This window comes from Anas acuta, chromosome Z, assembly GCF_963932015.1.
Source record: "Anas acuta chromosome Z, bAnaAcu1.1, whole genome shotgun sequence".
Lineage (NCBI taxonomy): Eukaryota > Metazoa > Chordata > Aves > Anseriformes > Anatidae > Anas > Anas acuta.
The window spans coordinates 76,675,391-76,697,224 of record NC_089017.1 but is presented as its reverse complement, the minus strand read 5'-3'; the positions used below and the strand labels follow the sequence as shown (position 1 = coordinate 76,697,224).

At 36.3% G+C, this 21,834-nt stretch overlaps 1 protein-coding gene across 9 annotated transcripts in view; it reads left to right on the top strand.

Moving 5' to 3' along the window:
• MCTP1 (multiple C2 and transmembrane domain containing 1) overlaps positions 1-21,834 on the top strand; it is a 274,785-nt gene that overhangs the window by 169,170 nt on the left and 83,781 nt on the right. For 8 of the 9 annotated variants that reach the window (XM_068667721.1, XM_068667720.1, XM_068667722.1 and 5 more), the window contains 5 exons: positions 1,450-1,552; positions 3,754-3,856; positions 4,253-4,354; positions 4,697-4,771; positions 6,579-6,698. In XM_068667721.1, coding sequence (XP_068523822.1) covers positions 1,450-1,552; positions 3,754-3,856; positions 4,253-4,354; positions 4,697-4,771; positions 6,579-6,698 — 503 coding nt within the window. The remainder of the gene's footprint in view (positions 1-1,449; positions 1,553-3,753; positions 3,857-4,252; positions 4,355-4,696; positions 4,772-6,578; positions 6,699-21,834) is intronic. The other variant, XM_068667723.1, reaches the window with a different exon arrangement.

Sequence of the window (21,834 nt, the reverse complement as noted above, 5' to 3'; positions counted from 1 at the left end):
GTAAGCAGGCACAGAAGTCAGCTAAGCTAGAACAAAAGAAAATTGACGTTGTACAATATTTAAATTTGCTTTTAGCATACATGGTTGTCTATGAGTTTCATTTTGCTAATTGATAGGACAGCAAAATGATGAGCATTGGATTGTTCTTTTCAGTTACTGGATAAAAACAAAATAAGTAGGAGGGATCTCTCTGTCTGGCTACCACTATCATAATTTAAGTATTAGTTAAATATTTTTTTCGCTTTATCGGCTCTTTATTGCAATTGTGTTCTCATCATTCCCTCTTTTTATTTTTTTCCCCTTTTCTTTTCTTTTTTTTTTTTCTTTTTCCTCTTTCTTTCTTCCTTCCTCTTTGGGAAGGTCCTTTTTTACATGGCTAAACAAATGCTAAACATGAGACTCAGATGTCTAATTTATTTCTTCTTTCCAAATACAAATCCTGGCTTTGTGGATATCTATGAAAAAGCTTAGTGTAACTTCTACGTCATCCCACTAAACTTTTAGTCTGGGTGATTTTTTTTCCTGTCTCTGTGGTTGGTAGCTGATCACAGCTCACCTTTACTCGTAAGCTGCCATACAGTTAGGGGCACACACAATTTCTTTATGCATTCCTTCTCTTTAGATTAAAAGAAGAAAACAAACAATCAAAAAAATGCCTATATCAGTCAATCCTACCATTTCCATTATCTACATATTACACTTTCAAAGCATCATCTTCATACTTTTATCTGTGGTGGCTTTCACACCGAGGGACCTTCTTGTAAATATGTGCAGAGCTACTTCATTGTGCATTAATGTATACAAAAAGCTCAACCACATTTGAACTTCTGCTGTGCTGAGACTGCAGCCCATCATTCCAGCTGATATTTTCTTATTGTTTAATTGTACTTGCCCATTTTCTCTCTTTTGTTAGGCTTTTATCTGAAACTGTCTTTAAGTCTTTTTGATTTGGGGGAAAGGATTTGTGCTGCATGAAGTATGTAGAGCATAGTAATCTTTGGATAAGTATCATGGGTGCTATGTTATTACAAATAATATGGAGTAATACTTTTCCAACATATGAAAATGCTCTAATAATGTTATCATTACAGTCAACATAGGTTTGGCACAATTAAAGTTCTCTTAGCCGTCTCAGAAGGGTGCTTGGCACCTTTTAGGAACATGCTGGTTTTGATGAGAAGAAAACTATATGGCAATTTTTCTTTTCATTTTTTTTTTCTCCTCTCCTTTTGCCTTCACACACACACGTACACAGATGTTATTTTACTGAAGAATCTTAATAGATTACAAGGATGATCAGTCTGTTATGATCTTGAATAAAATGCAGACTACAGAACATAGCTGAATTGATTCTTTATTGACTTAAAATTTAGAAAAAAAATTTTGATTTAGAAGTTGCTCATGGTGTTTCTCAGTTCATGAAATTTGTTCCAAATTCTCTCCTCATAGGTAAAAGTGACCCATTTTGTGTAGTTGAACTGAATAATGACAGACTGCTGACACATACCATCTACAAGAACCTCAATCCAGAATGGAACAAAATCTTCACATTGTAGGTGTTTTGGTTTTGTGAGTGTTTCATGGTGGTTCTGTTGTTTTGTTTGTTTGTTTGAAGGGAATGTAAGTGTAAATCAAAGGTACCTACCTCAAATTCCAGTGAAAGTAACCAGTAACCAACTGCCATTTCTAAACCAAACAGCTGCACACTTTTCTGAGGGTTAAAAACATGAAAAATAAAATAGAGAAAAGGCAACATTTACTATTCACAAGGTAAGAAAGCAAGTTTGTTTTTTGTAAACCAGAAATGAAAAATGCTGAGCATTCCAGACTTCTGCTATCTTTAGTGGAGTTTCAAGAGCTTACTGCTCTGGTTTTGGCCCTGAAGTTTGGATGGAAAAAAGATACTACGACCTTCAGTAAAATGTGGTTGTTACCCTTAATGAACACTCAAAAACTATATAAAGGAATGAATTTTAAATGTGTTCATGCTTTTCTTTGGTCTTTTCTTATGGTCTTTGAATTTTCCATTTGTTATTTCTATTTGCCAACTGCACTTCTCACAATATAATGTCATAATAGTCAAATGTTGCTATTGGGCAAAATGCGGTCTTAATTGCTTAGTTTATTGGAAAGTGATGCATTTTTTTGTGTTTTTTTTTTTTTTTTGTGTGTGTGTGTGTGTGTGTTTTGTTTGTTTGTTTGTTTGTTTTGTGTGTGTGTGTGTGTGTTTTCTTTCAATCCCTGTGTAATTTTGAACACAGTAAAATGTTCTGACAAAGTAGAAAAAAGTCTTCCCCAAACAAAATGTTCATATTATTTGTCTTGCTCTGCTGCCTTTTTTTTTTTCTTTCTGCCTGTTGCAATGTTACATCAGTGAGTAGAAAACTGATCAGCTGCAGGTTTCTCTGCTACTGAAATCAGCTAACAATCCACTGCAAAAATAATAGAGGTTTTTTTGTACACTTTGTGTACACTTATCTCACTTTAGCTTAAGTGAAAATGCTGTTATGCCATTGATCTTAAATCACAGTCTATGATGAAGATTTTAATCTTTTTTTTTTTTTTTCCTCTCAGTCTGTCACTCATATACTTGGCATCCACAGCTTTCCTTACCCTGCAGCAGTTGGCTCTCAGGAATGAACTCTGAACAAAAGAAAAACTCTCACAATAGTTGTACTTCCCATTAGCTTATTAACATCGTTCTCACATTTGTGTGTCTGTACAAACATGCTAAATTCTTCATTAATTTATATTTTTTTAAATTTATTAATAGAAATGATAACTAATCAACCTCCATTGCTCAACAGTGTTCTCTGCATAAGAAGTTGCCTGCTTTTATACAGGGCAAAAGACTAATCAGGAATCAAATAGAAGAACTCAAAAGACCTTCAAGGGAAGTTTTCCCCTCTCTTACACACATATCTGCATAGACTATTTTGCTTGTCCTCAAACGTGTTATTTAATTTTGGACTATGCAGTTTCCTCTGGGGGCACATATTTTAGTGAAGTTGAAGTGCTTTGCTTGAATTCGTATTTCCTGGATCAGCTGTTTGATCAAAGATGAGTTCTCTCAAACAATTTTGGTATTTTCTCTCTGCATAAGGAATGTGATTTTTCCTCACTTGAGAGTTTACAATGTACAGCGACATTTGTTGTCCACAGTGGTGAAGTGTTTAATAGCTTGCAGGCAAAAAACAGAACTAGCTGAAAATCACGTCATTTCTTATTTCTTGTTCCTAATTTGTTGTAATGACTGCTGAGTGTTTGTAATTAAGCAAGGATTTTAGAATTAAAGAGCTCATTCTCTTTACAAGGATGCCTCATGTAGCTGATGATTGTTTTCATTTACAAGCCTGCAGACAGCACAGTGTTTGCAGTAGGATTTGCTGCAGGGGTAGCAGTGTTCGGGGCGGCTGTGAGGCTCTCAGCCTGCTGCTTGCCGCGGTAAATCCCCAGCGCACCTCCACGCTGGCTCTCCTTGCAGCTCACGCAGCACAAACGCCAGGTAGGAAATTTAAAGCAACATCCTTCATACAACTTCTGCTGGCAAAGCCTTGCAGAGCACAGTCGCTGCAGCTCCTGGAGAGTGCTGGGGTTACACAGAGGGAAGCCTAATTTTCTTGGATTTTGTTCTCTGCTGTGGCTTGGAAAACATACACCGGTTTCTGGTTTTGCTAACCTCTTGAGCTTTTGTCCTTGGTAACTGCTGGTGTAGGTGACTTCTCTCCTCCGTGTGTGCTTTTCCTTCTGTAGCAATATTAAAGACATCCACTCAGTGCTTGAAGTGACAGTTTATGATGAGGACCGCGATCGGAGTGCTGACTTTCTAGGCAAAGTTGCGATACCACTGCTGTCTGTAAGTTTCATTCACCTGACACACCAGTCTGTATTTTTCCTGCTGAAGGGGGGAGAATGAAAAAAAAAAAAAGACAAAAAAAAAAAAAAAAGAAGAAGAAGAAGAAGGGAAAAAAAAAAAAAAAAAGATTTGCAGCTCTGTGTCTGTCATTTCTCAACCAAGGTCTGTAATAAGAACACTAAAATTTTAACATACTCCATTCACGGCCATGTTGAATCCCATGATAGTTAATTTTTCCTGACAGACTCGGTCCTGGTAATGAACAGGTACTTGTCAGACTTGCCACAGTTGTTTTGGGTTCTCTGTCAGTTTCAGCAGCTGGGGGTCAGGGGTCACCGAGGGGGGGTATTCAGTGGAGACCGCGAGACAGACGGCTGTCATGTCCTTTTCCTGCAGATTCAAAATGGTGAACAGAAAGCCTACGTCTTGAAAAACAAGCAGCTGACAGGGCCAACAAAGGGGGTCATCTATCTTGAAATAGATGTGATTTTTAATGCTGTAAGTCTTAACTTTGGCTTTTTTGTACTGCTAAAGAGTTCAGTTTCATGAAAGCTTTTGTTCACGATTTGTAGAGAATTTCTGTCATTCCTCATTTTCTCTAAACCTTGATGTATACCACAGAATACTCTTCTGCCAATGCCTGGCACACCCACTCTTTTTGTTGCTGCTGCTGCTATTGCTGCTAATGCACGAAGCAGCAGCCCCTGCCTCTGTGTACATCTGTGTGTCCTGGGCTTGGCAGCCGTGACTTTGAAACTTCGTAATTTTTGCAAATCGGAGCATGTGTTATTAGTAAGGAGCGAGTAAGCTTGAAATATTGACACACATTTTAATGCGTAGGTGAAAGCCAGCATACGAACCTTAATGCCCAAAGAACAGAAGTACATTGAAGAGGAAAACAGACTGTCTAAACAGGTAAAGAGTAAGGAAACACTAATCCTTTCCAAAAGCCTTAATATCGAGTGTGCACATCTAAATATCTGGTATCGCACTGCTGAGGGTAAAGAATAACATTTTCATTACCTGTTTACAAAAAAAATATGATAGGTAGGAAGAGGCAGAAACAAAATACGTGGTTTTATTGTATCTCTTCTCTATAAACTGCAGCTTAATTTCCGTGAAATATGTGAATAAGAACACAGTTGAAACCATTAGGTTCTACACGTATCAGATTATAGCGCAGGTGCATGTAAACTAAGTCTTGCATAAATTTTTGCTGTTAACCTTGACCTGAAAGATCTCCATTTTTGTGCATGGTAGAGACTCTTTCAGCATCATGTAGCCAAATTTTGAACAACTTCATGGAGTAAGGTTTGAATCTCAGGTGGAAGCAAACTAAAACTCCTTATCACTTTTGAGAGCCATCTGGGTAGGAAATGTGTAGACCCTATTTCTTTTTTCTTTTTCCTTTTTTTTTTTTTCATTATTATTTGCCACTGATAATTTTAATAGTAAACAAATCTTACTTTTTTCTGCACTTGAATTACTTTTGTTTCAGTTTTTCATGTTACATAAATTATGTATTTTATATGGGGAGAACAGAGCTTTTGACTGACTTGTGGCAACAGGATTTTTTTGTTTGCAGTGAAAAGACAAAAGTCTTGAAACTGATTTTATTTTGTAGAAAACTTCTGGCTTGAGTATAATATAAGTTATCTGCTGGATGAATTGTGAATGTATTGTTTGATATATTTCATTAAAAAGAATATTCCTTTCTTTACTCTTGGGAGTAAAGAGATTACTAAATCTCCATTTTTCACTGTTATGCAAGCAAAGAAACAAGGCCTTTTATTCAAGATTAATTCTTCTCCCCTCTTTGATAACCAAAAATGGCATTGTGCTTTCTGCAGATGGCAAGAGGAGTAAACTTTAAATATCCACTTGCTGGTTTGTTTTTGCTTTTAGCTTTTGTGGAATATCCGACCACAATACCACATGTAGAAAATAAAATAAAATAAAAATGAATCTTTACATATGACTAATGCAATAGAATTTCAAACTATCCAGATGTTCTGGGAGAGAGCACATCTTACCTACCCAGCACTTTATATGCCATTCGATGCAGGAATGATTCGCTGGTTTGTTCTCTTCTTTTGGTCAGGTGTATTGCTGTTTTAGTGGATTTAAGGGTAATCTTCTGAATTAAACCTAGCCCTGTAATATTTCATTTTGATAGAGATGAAGTTAAAGTTACTTTGATAGACACTTAAATCACACACGGTGATCATGTGAAGTTGTTACAAAGGAGGAAAATTGGATATAAAGAATATATTTGATCTTACAGCAGTGATTTTGCATGATGTCAAGTTAGCATCCTACAGCATCTTCTTATTGAGGACAGAATTTTCTAAGTAACTAAGAAAGGGGAAAGCCTTGCCTGTTTAATAAAACTCTGATATCTTAATAACAAAATCATTTGTGACGTTTCTCAAGTGGCTTTTAAAAATAGATCTCCAGTTGTCATAAAGTTGTGCGAGTGAAGACAACAATTTGTATATAGTTTAGAATTAAATTCAGCAAATGATACGTTTAGATAAATTCTCTGTCTTCCAAGTCTCTCTAATTTTAAAATACTATTCTCTGTCTGTGAGATAGACCTTAAACTAGACCGTGCTATTTTTTCTCAGTCTAACCAAATTAACAATGAGAATATTATAAACATGAACCTCTTCTGATGCTTTTGAGGTTTTGAAATATTTTAATTCTTTCACCTTTTTACCAGCTGCTGTTGAGAAACTTCATCCGCATGAAACGTTGTGTCATGGTGCTCATAAATGCCGCCTACTACATTAACAGTTGCTTTGACTGGGATTCACCCCCAAGAAGTCTTGCTGCTTTTTTGGTATGATCTTTTTTATATTACCGTTAATCACCATTGTATTATTTGTGTTTAAGAGATGATGCAATCTTGATGTAGGTGTTCCTGATTTTTTTCATTTAGAGTTTTATAAAACTATGAGGATATCACAAATCATTTTTATTCACTTTTTTTTTTTAAATACAGAATTGTAAAATGTCACACAAACAGTATTTGTACATAATTGTACAAATAACAAGTACGTGATACGACACAATACAGTTGGTAAAGTATGGATGATACATATTGAGCTTCTTACATGTTACTTCTGTTAAATTTTGCTTGTTCCCCTTGTATAATGTTTATAGTCTCATATTTTGCTTTTATTATTTAATACAGGTGCTTTTACATATCACAAAGATAATATTGTTATTCTGTCTTCTATATACCGTATGCTACACCTGTAACTTCTGTAGAATTACAAACTCTGGACCCAAGTAGTTGCTTGATTGCTAAGAATTAGTATCCTTGGCTAGATTAAAAACAAACAAACAAACAAAAAAACAACCAACCAACCAAACAAAAAACTTTAACATCATTAGTGCAAACAAACTACTACCTTTAAAACATCAAACTCTGTTTTTAGTTAATTTTGTTTTATTTAAATAAAACTTGGTTTTGATTTAAATAAAACTAATATTTCTTCATAAACATTACCATCATTAATATTACACTTTGTGCTCATACTAAATTTGGACAATTCCAAGCTTCATCACAGATTGTGTTTCTCAGATGAATGTCTTTTGATTTTGATTTTCAAAACTGTATAAGCTACAAATGAGACCAGAGTTCGTGTTTGTTTGGTTTTTGCATATGGGAGTTGCATGAGGAGTTAAAATCTATGCATGGTTACACTTTCTGGAACATCCAGATTAATGAAATTGGCTGAAATACTGAAGTTAGGAACTTTTTCATCAGAGATGTGAACAGAGAATGTTTCTGATGTTGCTTTGATTAATTATAGTGAAAGTGTGGTGATATTGCTATGAGCTTAGGTGCCTGCAGCTTGGGTCTCTACAACTTGGAGAAATCAAGCTAGGCATTGGAGCAGCAATACAGGATACTTTGGAGTGTACTCATCATAGGATGACCAAAATTTCATTGGAAAATGCATTGCCTACATAAAACTCATATGCTTATGCTGCTATTGCTGCTCCAGTTTGTAAATATTCATCAGTCCAAGACCATTTTTAAAATGCATTTGGAACACCTACCTGTAAAAGAAAAGGGAAATGGAATGACATGATGTTTATTGTGGCAAATTAAATTATTTCTTTCTCTTGGTGCACTGCTGTGACCATGGAAAAAGACATGTTGCTATTAAATCATGGTGGTTTCTGATCATAGAACACATTCAATGTGATAAGAGAGTATCTGGGAATGCATAGGCACAGAATTTGAGTGGAGTGGGCTGTAGTGAGCGTACTTTATTATTGTAGTTATAGTGTTGCAGTAGAATTTTGTAATTGATTATATGTATATAAAAAGATATTTGTGTTGTTGTTGCTGTTTATTTAGTTTTCTTTTAGTATTTATTTCACTGTAGAGGATACATTATTGTTATTTGCTGTAGAGGATACATTATTGTCAGAGTCAATACTCTGACTGTACTGTGGCTTCATTGATGTGTTGCTGATCTGCATCCAGAAGTTTTATCTGTGCTTCTTAAGCTGATGTTATTCTGTCCAAAGATCACATTATCCGTCTGTTGGACAAAACATCCATAGCATATTTTGGTCAGCTAAGTTGTATCTACATGAACTTCTGTCATGATTGTAAAGCTTGGATTTAGCTGGTTTCTGGAGTTTTTGAAAAATCGCGTATCTTTCATGGGAGTGGTTCACTTTCACATGTAGTACTGAGTTGTGCTTGCACACAGGTTATGCTGCAATTCAATAGGTTTTATAAAAAAGCTGTACTTGTATGTATCGTTTTCATCTCTTCACTATTATATAAATCGTATCTTCTCTTGAAGTTGTCTCCCAGAGGTTAGAGAATGTCACAGTGAAATGTCAGTCCCAGAAAGGAGATGAGAAATAGGCCATTCTGTAGGTTTCCAGCTTTGTAGGCAGACTAATAAATAATGTACTAGAAGTAAACTTTTAAACTAACCATTTCTTCCTTCTTGTTGGATTTGAAGACATACATTGACAGATGATATCACAATAGAGGCTTACAGCCGTTTCACATAAGTTAAATACATGAGCGTTGATTTTTCAGACCTCATATTGCCCCAAATTCTTAGAGTGACACTTACAGGCAACCTTTTCTCATACCTTACCCCATGGCTTTGCTTTCCAGGGGGACCCCTGCTACAAGACCACATAAGAAGAAATTCTGGTTGACTAGCTCAGTTTTCACAAATATAATGGGTTAGTTATAATGAGAGAGAAGTCCTGGAAAGCCAGACTGCTCTTGGAAAATGACAGAAAGCCTTGATTAATATGGTGACTCTATAATAAGCTACAGTTACCTGCTTTATGCTCTTTGCACACTGAAGTGTTCACTGCAGTTTCTTTTAAAATCATTCTTCTTGGAGAGTCACAATGTTAGCAGGAAACACTAAAGGTGCTGGTTATATATACTCCAGAACTTACATGTCTCAAACTTTTAAATTATTTGAGACGTTTTTAAAAAGGAAATGCTTTCTGAGAGCTTTATCGTGGTGCTCCTTATTCATCCTTTCTCAAAGTTATCTGAAAGTACCAGCTCAACAACCAGTGCTTCACAAACTGTACTTAGAAGCACAGAGACCTAGAAGCTAAATTTTCAACATTCTGGATTATGCATTTCCTGGGTTAAGCAGTTATTTTACCTATTTCTGTTGTACTTCATAAGCTCTTTGCCTTCATTAGGGATTTTGCATGAACGACTTAAAGTTTCATCTTTTTTTTTTTCTTTTTTCCTTCTGTGTGCCTCAGTAATCCACAGTAGAAGAATAATTGTGAATAATAATTGGATGTAATTTTTTTAAAATGTTGGTGCTGATCTTACTGTGACGTGATATTAAGCTGTTTTGTGGGTTATATTCCAGTTGTTTTTTCACTTGTTTGTTGTGGTTTTTTTTTGTGGTTTTTTTTTTTTTTTTTTTTTTTCCACCTATGCAAAGATATTTGCAAACAGCTCATGAAATATGGGTTGATCTGGCCATAGTGATGTGACTTCCGATTTGAACTACTGTGTTTTATATTCTTTCCTCCTTCTTTCTGTCCTGTTAAATAACAGAAGTTCATAGCAACAAAGTTAAGGTTTCAGTGCAAAGGAGCTTTTACTCTGTCACAAACATACCCATTTTGTCTTCAAGATAATTAAAAATGTGTCACTTCTTAAGCACCTAAATACAGTATAAAAGAACAGAATATGTGCAGAGGGCCTTTGCTGTAAATTCACCTGATTTGCTGGATTTAGTGCAGATTTCTAGATTAGTCGAGCAGTTAATTTTTGTATATTTTTTTTATTCCTTAATTACTATAATTCAGGCAGAATAACTGTATTAGAGTAATGCAAAGGTTGTTTTGTTTTGTTCTTTTTCCTCTTTGAGTAATCTACTGTGGGCACTGAATTGTCTACTAAATTGGGCCTAATTTCCATTCATTTCTTGACCAGACATTTGTGTTCTTGCAGATGTCAGTGGGTGCAGTGTAGGGGGGAAAAAGTGTACTTTTTTTTTTTTTCCAGTACTGTCATTTCTCACCATAATGAGCACAAAAATAATTGGACAACTGAGCTATCAGTAAAAGGACACACTTCAACATGAGTCAATGAATTATTTTACGGGACAAACTTTAATCTTTAAATGTGATTGTAGATAATTTGTGCTACCATCTGTCCATTTGGAATTCTTTTAGCCTTTTCAGTCGTTATACAGTAAGTGCTGCTGTGTTTAACATTAACATTTGATATTTTACACATTTAATTTCTGTACTGCTGCGTGGTCCTTGGGGAGCTTCGCTCTAGTGCTACATGAGAGAGACAAAGTATTGATCAGTTAACATTTCAGCTACATTTATGTATGTCGCAAAATTAATGAAAATGCCAGACAAAAATGTCAGAGTGCACAAAAAGGTAGAATTTAAATTTGGTAGTTTAATGAAAAGTTTAAGATGTGCATTATCAAAAATGTCCCCTTGCCTTTAAAGTACAATTCATAACTGGGTAACTAAAAGGAACCACATATTTTACTTAGAGGAACATTGAACATGAAATATGAGGGAATATATAATCTTCGTAGTGTTTGGTATCCCAAAATGGCCTCAGTAAAGCACTTTAATTGCCTGCTTGAACATTTAACTGTTACTCATAAAATAAACTTGTTTCCTTTCTAATTTGGAAGCAGAGTATCCTCACCTGATCCCACACATACTTTTCAGTATGTCTTCAAATTAATGCTCTCTGTGAACATGCCCATACATTCTTATTCCTCTGAATCTTTCAACACATGTGCATGCGTGCACACAGAAAATATTCTTTTTTAGGCTTTGAAATATTGATAAAATGGTGCACCCTGCATCCAAGCCATTTATCAGGTCTAACTCACCTTCTCTTTGTCTTCTAATGTTACACAACTCATGTGTGGAAATGACATAATAGTGTCCCTAGCCTTTGATTAAGTGTTAGCTCTCTTGCACACACACCGTTTAATTGCGGTGGTGTCATGCTAATTAACTGAAACTGTGATGGAAATAGAAGAAAAAAAAAGAGCTGGTCAGTGGCAGGAAATGAGGCAGTAAAATAATTTTGTCTACTTGCTTAGCTTTTCCCTGTTGAAAAGGGAAATTCTCACTCTGATACATTTCAGAAGCAGCTTTCACTAAATGCTAAAGGACAAAGATTATATTTTGGAGAAACTTGAGGTGGTATCATCAGGAGGTGGGAATGCATTTCCGTTAATTATAAAATATTTTTCTTTTTTTTTTTTTCACACTGTAATTTTGGGATAATCAGAATTTAGGAGATATAGTAAAGAACTCACAGATTTTTACTCTAGTCGATATCATTTTGGGGGATCTGACATATAAACACCATCAAATTGCCTTTTACTAAACCCAGTGAAGTGGTTCATTGGATTGCCTTTGCCACCTGTCGTCTAGAATTTGAAATTGGATGAAGTTCTGGTAAGGTAGTTGCAAAACCTTTTACATCCTAAAAAAGCCTTTCCAAGAACTCCTGTTGGTGTCAAAACTGCCAGTTCTCATAAGTTTGCAGAGGTAAAGCAACATGGTAGCAGCAAGGCCAGGTAAAAGATTCTTTTCCAATGCAGGGCACACACATCTACAAGAGCCTTTCAGCGTTTCATCAGGTCTGTCCCTACCAAAAGGGAAGAGAATAAGGCATACTAGACTGCTGCCATTCTGATTTTCCAGAAGTACAGCAAAAAGAGGAAAACAAACAAACAAACAAAAAAACAACAATCTAAATCCTGTTTTCTCTTTCCTGATTTTCTATACACCAGCAGAACTGTGTGATACTGATTCAAAAATACAATGGGATTTGAGCTTTCTGCAGCAAAAATGTGCTTGTCAGTTTTTGGAAAATGGGATAGGAAAGAAACATGTTCTTAACCTATGCATATTCCACAATGTGATGACTTCTGGGATGTAGTTTGTTTGGTGCATAGAATTCTTGCAAGTCTGATACAAGGAAGGATTGGGCAATATTTATATGTTTAACAATTTCCTCTAGTATTTTATATTGTTTTAAAAATTAACTTTCATTTTACTTCCTTCATAGACTGAATACATACCTAGTAAATCAGTTTAGCAGAGTGATTCGTTGCCTGAGTGCAGACTTGATGCCACTGTAGGCCGCCTAGTTTGTGCTATCCAGCTACTGTTCCAGGAGGGCATGCCTCTGTATCACATCTGTGATCACCATCCGAGTGACTGGGATACCCACCCCAGAGCATCTTAAGTGGCGCTATTACCTTTAGGCACATAAATTGCTCCCATAGCTGTTTGCTTCATCTGCATATCTCCTTTGGGTACTTACCTAGCTTCCATTGTGAGTTCTTTGGGATCTTGAAGTATTTCAAGTCACAAAAGCACCTGTGTACTGTATGGAAGTACTTCCCTTATTTAGCATGAGTAATTGAGGTGAAGAGCCTTTATGGTTTCTCAAACTGGAAACAACAGACAAGATCATTGGTGTCACGGCTGGGTATTCCCTTATCTACCAGAGGTTTCTTCCCACTTATTTTCCTTGTCTCACTACTTAGAAAACTGTCAGTTTTGCACTGAAAGTATTTGCATATTAAAGCTTTCAAAGTGCTGATAAAACCAGATAGGTCTGATGCACCAAAATAAGATTTGTCAGAAATTAAGAAAAATGATTAGATAAAATCCTGTATTTAGGGTATCCAAAAAGTTTACAAAATGAGCCTAAATTTCCTCTTCAGGCAGCGATGTGAGCAAAAGAATAGATAGCCAAATCACATGATTTACAATCTTGGGTCTGAAGTAAGTTCCGTACAGCAATACCCTGAAATGATGTTGCTGTCACAAGAGACAATGACAGGTTTTGAATATGCAAAATTAAAAGTAGGGAAGAATTAAATGTATAGTTTTGTAAAAATTAATGCTAAATAAAAACATATGGGTATCAATACAATATTAGTACTGTGCTGTAGACAAAATGCTGACAATGTCAGGAAAAAAAAAGAGCCTAGTATATTTTTTGATAAATGGATTAGGAAATTTTAACTTTATTTTAATATTTTGTACATATGAAAGTGCTGAATCATATCTGAGAAAAGAGATTTTTTTTTTTTTTCAGACTGACCACCTCAGAAATAAACGTGAACAATTTTCTTACTGCCCTTTGCCCACACAGTGGGGAGAAGGGAGGACAAACACAGGTTTATATTACCTCTGAGGACAATTGAGAATGTACAGAACTTAATGCCTGACACCCTGTCGGAATACAAGACCAACTATTTTGTAGCATTAATGGATAACATACAGCTTCTAATTGACCATGCATTAATAAGTGACCATGGGTGATGTAGCACTGGAATAAGTTTCTCAGAGTGGTTGTCTCCTTGGAGATCTTAAAAAGCCATCTGGACATGGTCCTGGGCACCCTGCTCTTGGTGACCCTGCTAGAGCATGGTGGTGGAGCAGATGAATCCAGAGGTCCGTTCCAACCTCATTCTGTCATTCTGTTATGCCCAGTTTCCTTTGCCTCTACCTGCTGAAGGTAAGTGGGATTAACAACCATGCATGGCTCTGGAGTCTCTTGTTCAGAGCAGCTTGTCTGTCTGATATTGCTGGGGCTCTCTCTGCTTGGTGTTACTAAAAGAGTGAGTTGCAGTACAGTTGCAGCTAACCCAGCATGGCTGTGTGACCAGAGAGCAGTTGTGCAGCAAGCAAGCATCATATACACTTGTCGGCACTTTAATCCGGGGTGTTCAACACTCTCCTGCATACAAACAAATCAGTTAAATAAATACATAAACAGCACCAAAATCTTGCTCTTAAAAAAGTTCATATAGTATTGATATTATATTTGGATAGTTATTTAGTAGCAGTGTTCAAAGGAGAAAGTAGTTTTGCACCTTAGTATCATGAGGTTCCCAGAGTTGTTTCACAGCTGTTGCATGACATTTTGGCAATTTAAACTTTCTTTAAGTAGTGTGCATGGGTCAATTACGAAATACCTCAACTTTTTCATCATCTTGATGTTATGAGTCATGTAAGAACCAGATTAAATTAGATTAGATATTTGGAAGAAATTCTTCCCTCAGAGGGCAGTGAGGCCCAGGCTGCCCAGAGGAGCTGTGGCTGCCCCATCCCTGGCAGTGGCCAAGGCCAGGCTGCATGGGGACTGCTCTGGTTGAGATGTCCCTGCCCGTGGCAGGGGATGGAACTGGATGATTTTTAAGGTCCCTTCCAACCCAAACCATTCTGTGATTCTATGATAATCAGCACATTTGAAATCTCATTATGAAGAGCATTTAACTTTTTATTTTAGCAGCAGTGTTATAGTTGTTTGCCTCGGAGTGAAAGAACTATGGGCAGCATTGGCGTTAAAGGACCTTTCAATAATTAAAATAATCTAACATTTTATGAAATGTTTCAGTGTAGTAAAAAGTCAATAACTCGGTATATTGTATACTATCGTGAAAAACCCAGCTGAGCAAAACTAAATACAGAAGCAGCGTTTCAAAGGTTGCATGCGGGAGGGTTAAGAAAACAGTTTTTCAGGAGTGAAACTACCAGTTTCTCTCTAATGATCCTTAAAGCATCCTCTTTGTGTTTATATACAGTAGTTGCTTGCTTAGTAAGTATGTAGATCATAGTTGGTATATAAGCTTCTGTGCCTGGATGGAAGAATTTTTTTATTTTTATTTTTTTTAATATTTTTCAGTATGCTCGATTTTACTGGAATAAAAACATGTAATGTTTCCAAATCTTGTAATGTTTCAAATATATATAATTAAAATGTTTGTCCTATTTATATTGTTTAACATGTAATTTTATTTTTTTTTTTTGATTGCAAAAACTGAAATCCATGCCAGAAACTGAAATAGAGACCATTAATCTGGAGAAAAAAAAAAAAAAAAAAAAAAAAGGCATAAAAAAATACTTTGTTTCTACTAGTGCTGCACCTGCTATATGACTAACAGTAATTGGTCTTCTTGGTTTGTAAATAGAGCCCCAAAAGAAAAACACCCTTAAGCAAGCATCGCAGAAGTTACCCACAAAGTTTTGCGGCATGTTCCTAAAATGGGGATAACCTGACATGCACAGATTTACCCCACATCTTGGCAAAAGAGCGATGTTGTGTGCTTCCCATTCCAAAATTGGTAGGTTTGGAAGGGAAGAGGTTGAAAGCTTGCTTCCCTCTGAGCAGAGGGTGGCAGGAAGGTGGTGATGGGTAGTGCTGCTCATGTCATGCCATGTCCAGAACTAGCAGGCCTGGCACAGAAAGGGAATGGTTAATCTGTTTCCCTCAGGACAGTAAGAAATCAAAGTGCAACAAGTCATGTGGGAGCCATTCTTCCCAAGCCTCAGATCTAGCATGTGGTGTCTTGGGGTGATCAGCTCTCTTGGCCCCTCTGGGGCTGGAAACAGGACATGTCCTAGTGCTGTTCCCCTTCATTCTGCCTTGAGCTCCCATAAGATTCGTGTAGGAAAGTCGTACAAAGCACCTGGGCAGCTGTTCCTAAAGTGGGAAAACTCCTGATTTGCATGATTGTGGGAACTGCTAACAGAGTGGACAAAAGCAATAGTGTCAGACATTGCCCTTTTCTTGGACAATGTGTGTGTACAGAGTAGGCCATCTTGAAATTTCAAGTGGGTAAACCATTGAAGCACGGTATGACAGGAGAATACTTGAGAAGTTTTGAAGTAGGCGATATTTTTTTTTTCATTTTTCACCTCAATCAGACACAAGCACATTATTAACATAACCCTTATTTTACAGTTTGGTCAGGTTAAACATTGTTTCCACACGGGGTGCTTTCCATACCCAAAGAGCTGGCATTAAATCAATTTTTTTTTATTTTTTTTGGAAAGACCTCTCTGGACCTTTACACATAGTTCTTCCCCTTCCCCTAGTGCTGGCGCAAGGCAACAGCTGCACTCCTCAGTGACAAGGCATCACTGAGCAGCATAGTCTAGGCAGACTGTGCATGTAGATTTCTTAATTACAGGTCAAACCGATGGTTGCAAAGTTGTGAAGTCCTGTGGTAGCCTTAGCTGTGTTACTGGTAAAGGTTGGGTGTTAGTAATGGCCTATTTTGCACATTAACTTCTTTTTCTGGTCTCAACAATGAATAAACAAAACTGGCTTGGTCCATTTAATTAGGTATTTTTGCAAGCAACAGTATTGTCCAGGTAGTATCTAAATACGTGAAATGCTCTTTCAGACTGTGGGGCTATGTTTTTACCAAGCGTTGTACTTAGGTGATTTAGCTTCTGTTGGAAAGCAGAATTCCAGTTGACCTTGAAGTAAAAAGTCTATAAACTGCAATAGATACTTGTTTGATATAAACAATTCATATTTTTTTTTTAGTATTCAACATTCAGAAGAAAAATTGTAGGTGCTGATATCGCAAAATCTGCTTATAGTTTTGCACTAAACAAGGAAGCACAGCAAAAGTATCATTTATTTTGGTTTCACTGGTAGATTTTATTTATTCCAGAAGTATTAACACTTACTCATTAGAGATAATTAACTTTGTGATCAGAATTGTTACTGAAGAGGAAAAGGGATTAATAGCTTTAAGTGCAAATGGTTGTACTTGATACTCAATAGACTTGCAACCACATGGTAGATCTTGATTTTGTAAGTTTCCATGAATAACATCCGTAGAATTACTACTGTAGCTCTGAAGTTAAAAGACACAAACTGCTTTCCAGGAACACAAGTAGTGTAAGAAAGAATTCACTAATCTGCAAAAGAAAAAAAAAAAAAAAAAAAAAGGCATAATTTAGTTTTGAGATTGACCACTGCTCTCACTATTGTTAGCACCACAAAGTTATCTGTTAAAAGTGGTATTATGCAATTGGAACTTCTTGGGCAATTAGTGTGCAGCACTGACTGAATAGGAGACATGATTTTCTCTCCACAGCAATATAGTTGCTGTGATTAGACAAGCCTGTATTCCAGTTCTAATTGACTAGCCTCCGTAAGTAGACACTGCTCATTAATGAACACAGACAGACGCTTCCTAACCCCATTAAAAAAAATAGAAAGCTAGCAAAGAGATGTGCTCAAAAAGGAATAAAATTAATTCTGTTTTGATATACTTTATATATATATTTTGCATTCATTGTTACAGGCAGTGGCACTGTATGCTTGGGAAAGTTCTGATTAAAAAAATGCAACACCTATGCCAATATAAATACATATCTTTGATTCTCTACCCTCATTATGTCTCCTCTAAATAAAACTTGAGGGATAAACACATTAAGATGATGGTAAATCTCTACTTTAGTAGTAGCTCTGGCAGTACTAATGCAGGAGTTTTTGCTCTTTACTTATATTTCTTTGTATTCTTTGAGTATATGAATGTGTAATGTCAGCTTTGTTTGAAACACTCCTTTCTCAACTATTCTCATCTTAATAAAGTCAGCTTGTATAATGCTTCTGTTCTTTCTTTGTCTCTTATGAGGTCTGTCTCGTTCTGGTGTTTCTTTCATTTCATAAGGAAAGGGCAAATCTCTTCCTTATTGCAGACCAGAAGGCACAGGTGCACACATTTGGAACTCTATTTTACATATTTTACAATGATGAATTCTTCAATTTGCAGGAAAAATGTATTTTTTTTATATAATTAAAAGCAGTGAATTCCTTTGAAGATGAGTGGTCAGTACTGTAAAATCTACTGTTAATGATTATTTAAGCTTTTTTTTTTTTTTTAAGGAAGAACAATTATACTCTGATTGGTCCACAGTATTTTTTTTTTTGCTGTTTTTCCTCTAAGAATCTCTAGTTCCAGCAGATGCTGTATTACTTTAATGTGACTGAAGAAGTTAAAACTAGATATTTTTAATATTTGCTGCCATCTTAATTATTACTTGCTAAAAGCACGACTGTTAGCAGAAGGATTATGAGTTAATAAAATGTCATAGTATTAGTATATAAAACAATATAATTTTCCCAAGATAATGATTAACAGTGTAAGGCAATGTTAAGAACGTTCAAAGCCTATTCCCTAAATGTGCTTGATTTTCATCTTTTAGGAGCAGTAGCATAATATTGTAGTATGTAAATACAGAAATATAAACAGAGAAATATTTTGGAGGAATTTATTTTCAAGAAGAGGTGACTAATGAAATCTCTTCTGAGCTTGTTGAGCTCTGTTTTTGCATAATGTCACTACGTTCCTAGCATTACAACTTGAAATCAATCTGAAGAGTGTTTTTAATGCTGCGTATTAATTCACCAGTGTGACTCCAGTGAAACATATCAAAAATTATTTATTCATCACAGTCTATTAGCTAAAGCATTCATAAGATAACTTCAGTTCACTGGCAGGCCGTCAGTATGTAGGTATTCCTTTCACATCCAAGAACTGTTTTTTTGTGGGGTTTAGTTTTCTAACCTTTTAAGACATTTTTGCTTTCTTCCCCAGCTGCGTCAGGTTTTTATTAGGTATCTTGGTTCCATCGGTATGAACAAGATACACCTCCTTAAATTATCGATGTGCTTGAGTGTCCTCCTTCACTTGCTCAGAGCTGAAGCCCCCAGGGGAGCTCGCTGAAGTTACCTACCACAGCAGCCACTGCCCGCCAGGGTCAGGTGCCCCCTCACCGCCCTACCTGAGCACCCGCAAGCTGAGCCTGTCCCATTCAGAGCTCTAAGAACAGGCCCATTGTCACTGCAAGAATCGCTTGTTTCCGAGGGAAAATTATTCCAGTGCTGCTTCTGAATGAAAGACACGGCTGTTGTTACTCCAGGGATATTAGGCCTCACTGCTTTTCTGAGAAAACAAATTTGCTGTAACTTTATCTGTAATTTAGTACTGAATGGGCGCAAATAGGATCTACACGGTATAGAATGCAAGGCAGAAATAAGAGTTTGTTAAAGCCATGAAAGCAATGTGTAACCATTATATTTCCAAAAGCAGCCTTATCAGTTGTAGATATAAAGGAAAAAATTTCATTACGATCTTTGCATTAGCCATCTGTTTTGACTTTACTTTAAAAGTACAATTGGAAGAGTGAGGTTTCTGTCTATACGGTGAATATAGCAAAAATTACAAGTTCCTGAAAGTAAATGCACATACTTTGCCTTGACCAACAGAATGATTACACTATAGCCTACTCAACTCTTCTTTTTAGCAAGATCCATTATTTTTTATCTTTCTCTTAGTAAACTTAGAAGAGCCTTCGTATTCTCAAGTTCTACTTTCTCGAAAACATAATGTCAAAGTGTTTAAACAAAATTTCCGTTTTATTGGCTGATTCTTGCTTGTCAACCTCTGTTGAACAATCAAGCGTTCAACACTGGAAGTGATAATATTAATTGTTTAAAGCCTTTGTCCTATACACGCAGGAACACAGCCCTTCCAAGTGGTGCTAGTAAAGCTGGTACACACCAGCCAGGGTATTTTATTCCATCGGAGTTCACTTTCACGGTTGTGCACTTACTCACTGCTTTACGTCCTGATTAGGTGGCAAATGTGCAAACTGCTTTCTTCATATTCTTTCTCTCTCTCCTTTTTTCCTTTTTCTTTTTTAACAGAAAAAAAAAAAAAAAATCCAGTTGTAGGAGTTTGATCTTACTGATTAGCAAAGTTAAAGCTAAGAACTTAATGTGGTTTCTAATCAGCTGGCAGCTGTCATTAGTGAGTGACAATGTAGTTAATCCCCCCCGACATGCAGCCCTGCTCCCAAATGCAGAAAAAGCCACCTCCAGGCACACTCCCAACCCAAGCTGAGAGCAGGCAGTGAATATCTGACCCCAGGATCTGAACCTGGGAATCTCTGGTTAGTATGCTTCATTGCCTCTGGATCACTGCACTCGCCCTTCTGCTCCTTTGCTTAGAATCTCTAATATACCTAATTTAAATTAAATTATTTTAATTAAATCATTCAACTCATTTTCACAGTGCAAGATAGTTAGGAACTCTATCTGACAGTGTTTAAAATCAGGTGTCTTGACCAAACTGATGTTAGTCAGCCGGAGATAACTTCGGATTCTGGCATAGGCAAAGTAAAAGATATGTGGAAAAGACAGTCACAGATTAAACTGGAACGAAGAGTCGTGTCAGTTATTCCTATAAACATATCACAGCAGCGGCATTCCTGCTGGTATTTTTTTTCCTTGACATTGTGCCACATGTGCTGGTCTCACAATTTGCAGAGAAGGCAAAAGGCTGAGCAGGTTGCGTAGGGAGTTTGTGATTTCTGGATGGAGATAAAGCTCATCTTGTTTTAGCTCCTGATTTGAGCAATCTTGTCATTTGCCAGTCAAAGAATGTTGTAATGAATTATCTGCTGTATCACCAGTCAGGGTTTTTTCATAGGTAACCCCACAACAGCTGATGACACGGCACTGTTGTACTCCTGGGGTGGTATTTATTTTATTTTCTGTGGACACCCCCTTTTCTCTAATTGCTCATATTAAAAACACCTAAACATTCCTTATCCCTAAGTTTTACAGTGCAATGCAAACCCCAGACCCTGAAGAGTTTTAATGCAGGTGGAGTGCTTCAAAAGCAGCTGCCTGTGCTCTAAAAGTAGTTATGGACTAATTAAATTCCGTTGTCTGCCTGGCAGTGACAAATATGGCACTTCTTTGAGACCGCTCTGAGGTCTGGATGCTCGAACAGACACTCGTGTGCAACCCCGAAGTGCAGGACTACCTAGTTGCTCTGTGATGGATCTAGTCTCTGCTGACTTTTGATTTTTAGGACTGATAGTTGAAAAGAAAATATAAATTGGTTAAAAAATGACAGATTATTTCTAGGGGCGTTTTCAGTGTTCACCTTTATGATAGTTGCATTTTTTTTTTTAAGTTAATGCAGTTTAAAAATCATTTTAAGTTTTCCAACACGAAGGAAAGAAATGAGATATTGGATTCGCAAACAAAAGCTTTATTGGTTTATGACAAGTAATCCATCTTTTTGCATTAGTGTAGCATTCTACCCCAGATTATTTTTCATAATTGATAATTTGTGAGTCATATATTTGTTATCTATTCTTTTATGGGTTTCTAAATAGTGAATGATGTCAAAGGTCATTGAGCTTTCATAAAGGAAATGTTTTTATTTTATTTCTTAAGTTTTGATTGGTGTTCTGAAGAACTTTGTAAACGTCTCAGGGAAAAGTACAAAGAAAAAAGTGATAGCAGTTTTCCTGGTAGAAAATTTAGGCAACATAATGTTACAGCAATTTGAAGAGGAAGTTAGTGTTAAGACACACATGAAGAACTAGAGCCAGATAGAAATGTTTTACCAGTTACTTTACATTAAAAGTCAGTTACTATTGATATAATAGTCCTTAGGCTTTAGAAGTTAGAAATATATGCATTGCACCGGTATATAGCAAAATTAAGAATGATATTATTTGTATATGACTGATACATTTTGATTTTTCCTTATCAGAAATATTTTTTTTACAATAACCAACAAACCATTGCTTTCCTTCTACCATGAAATGGAGGCAGGAGG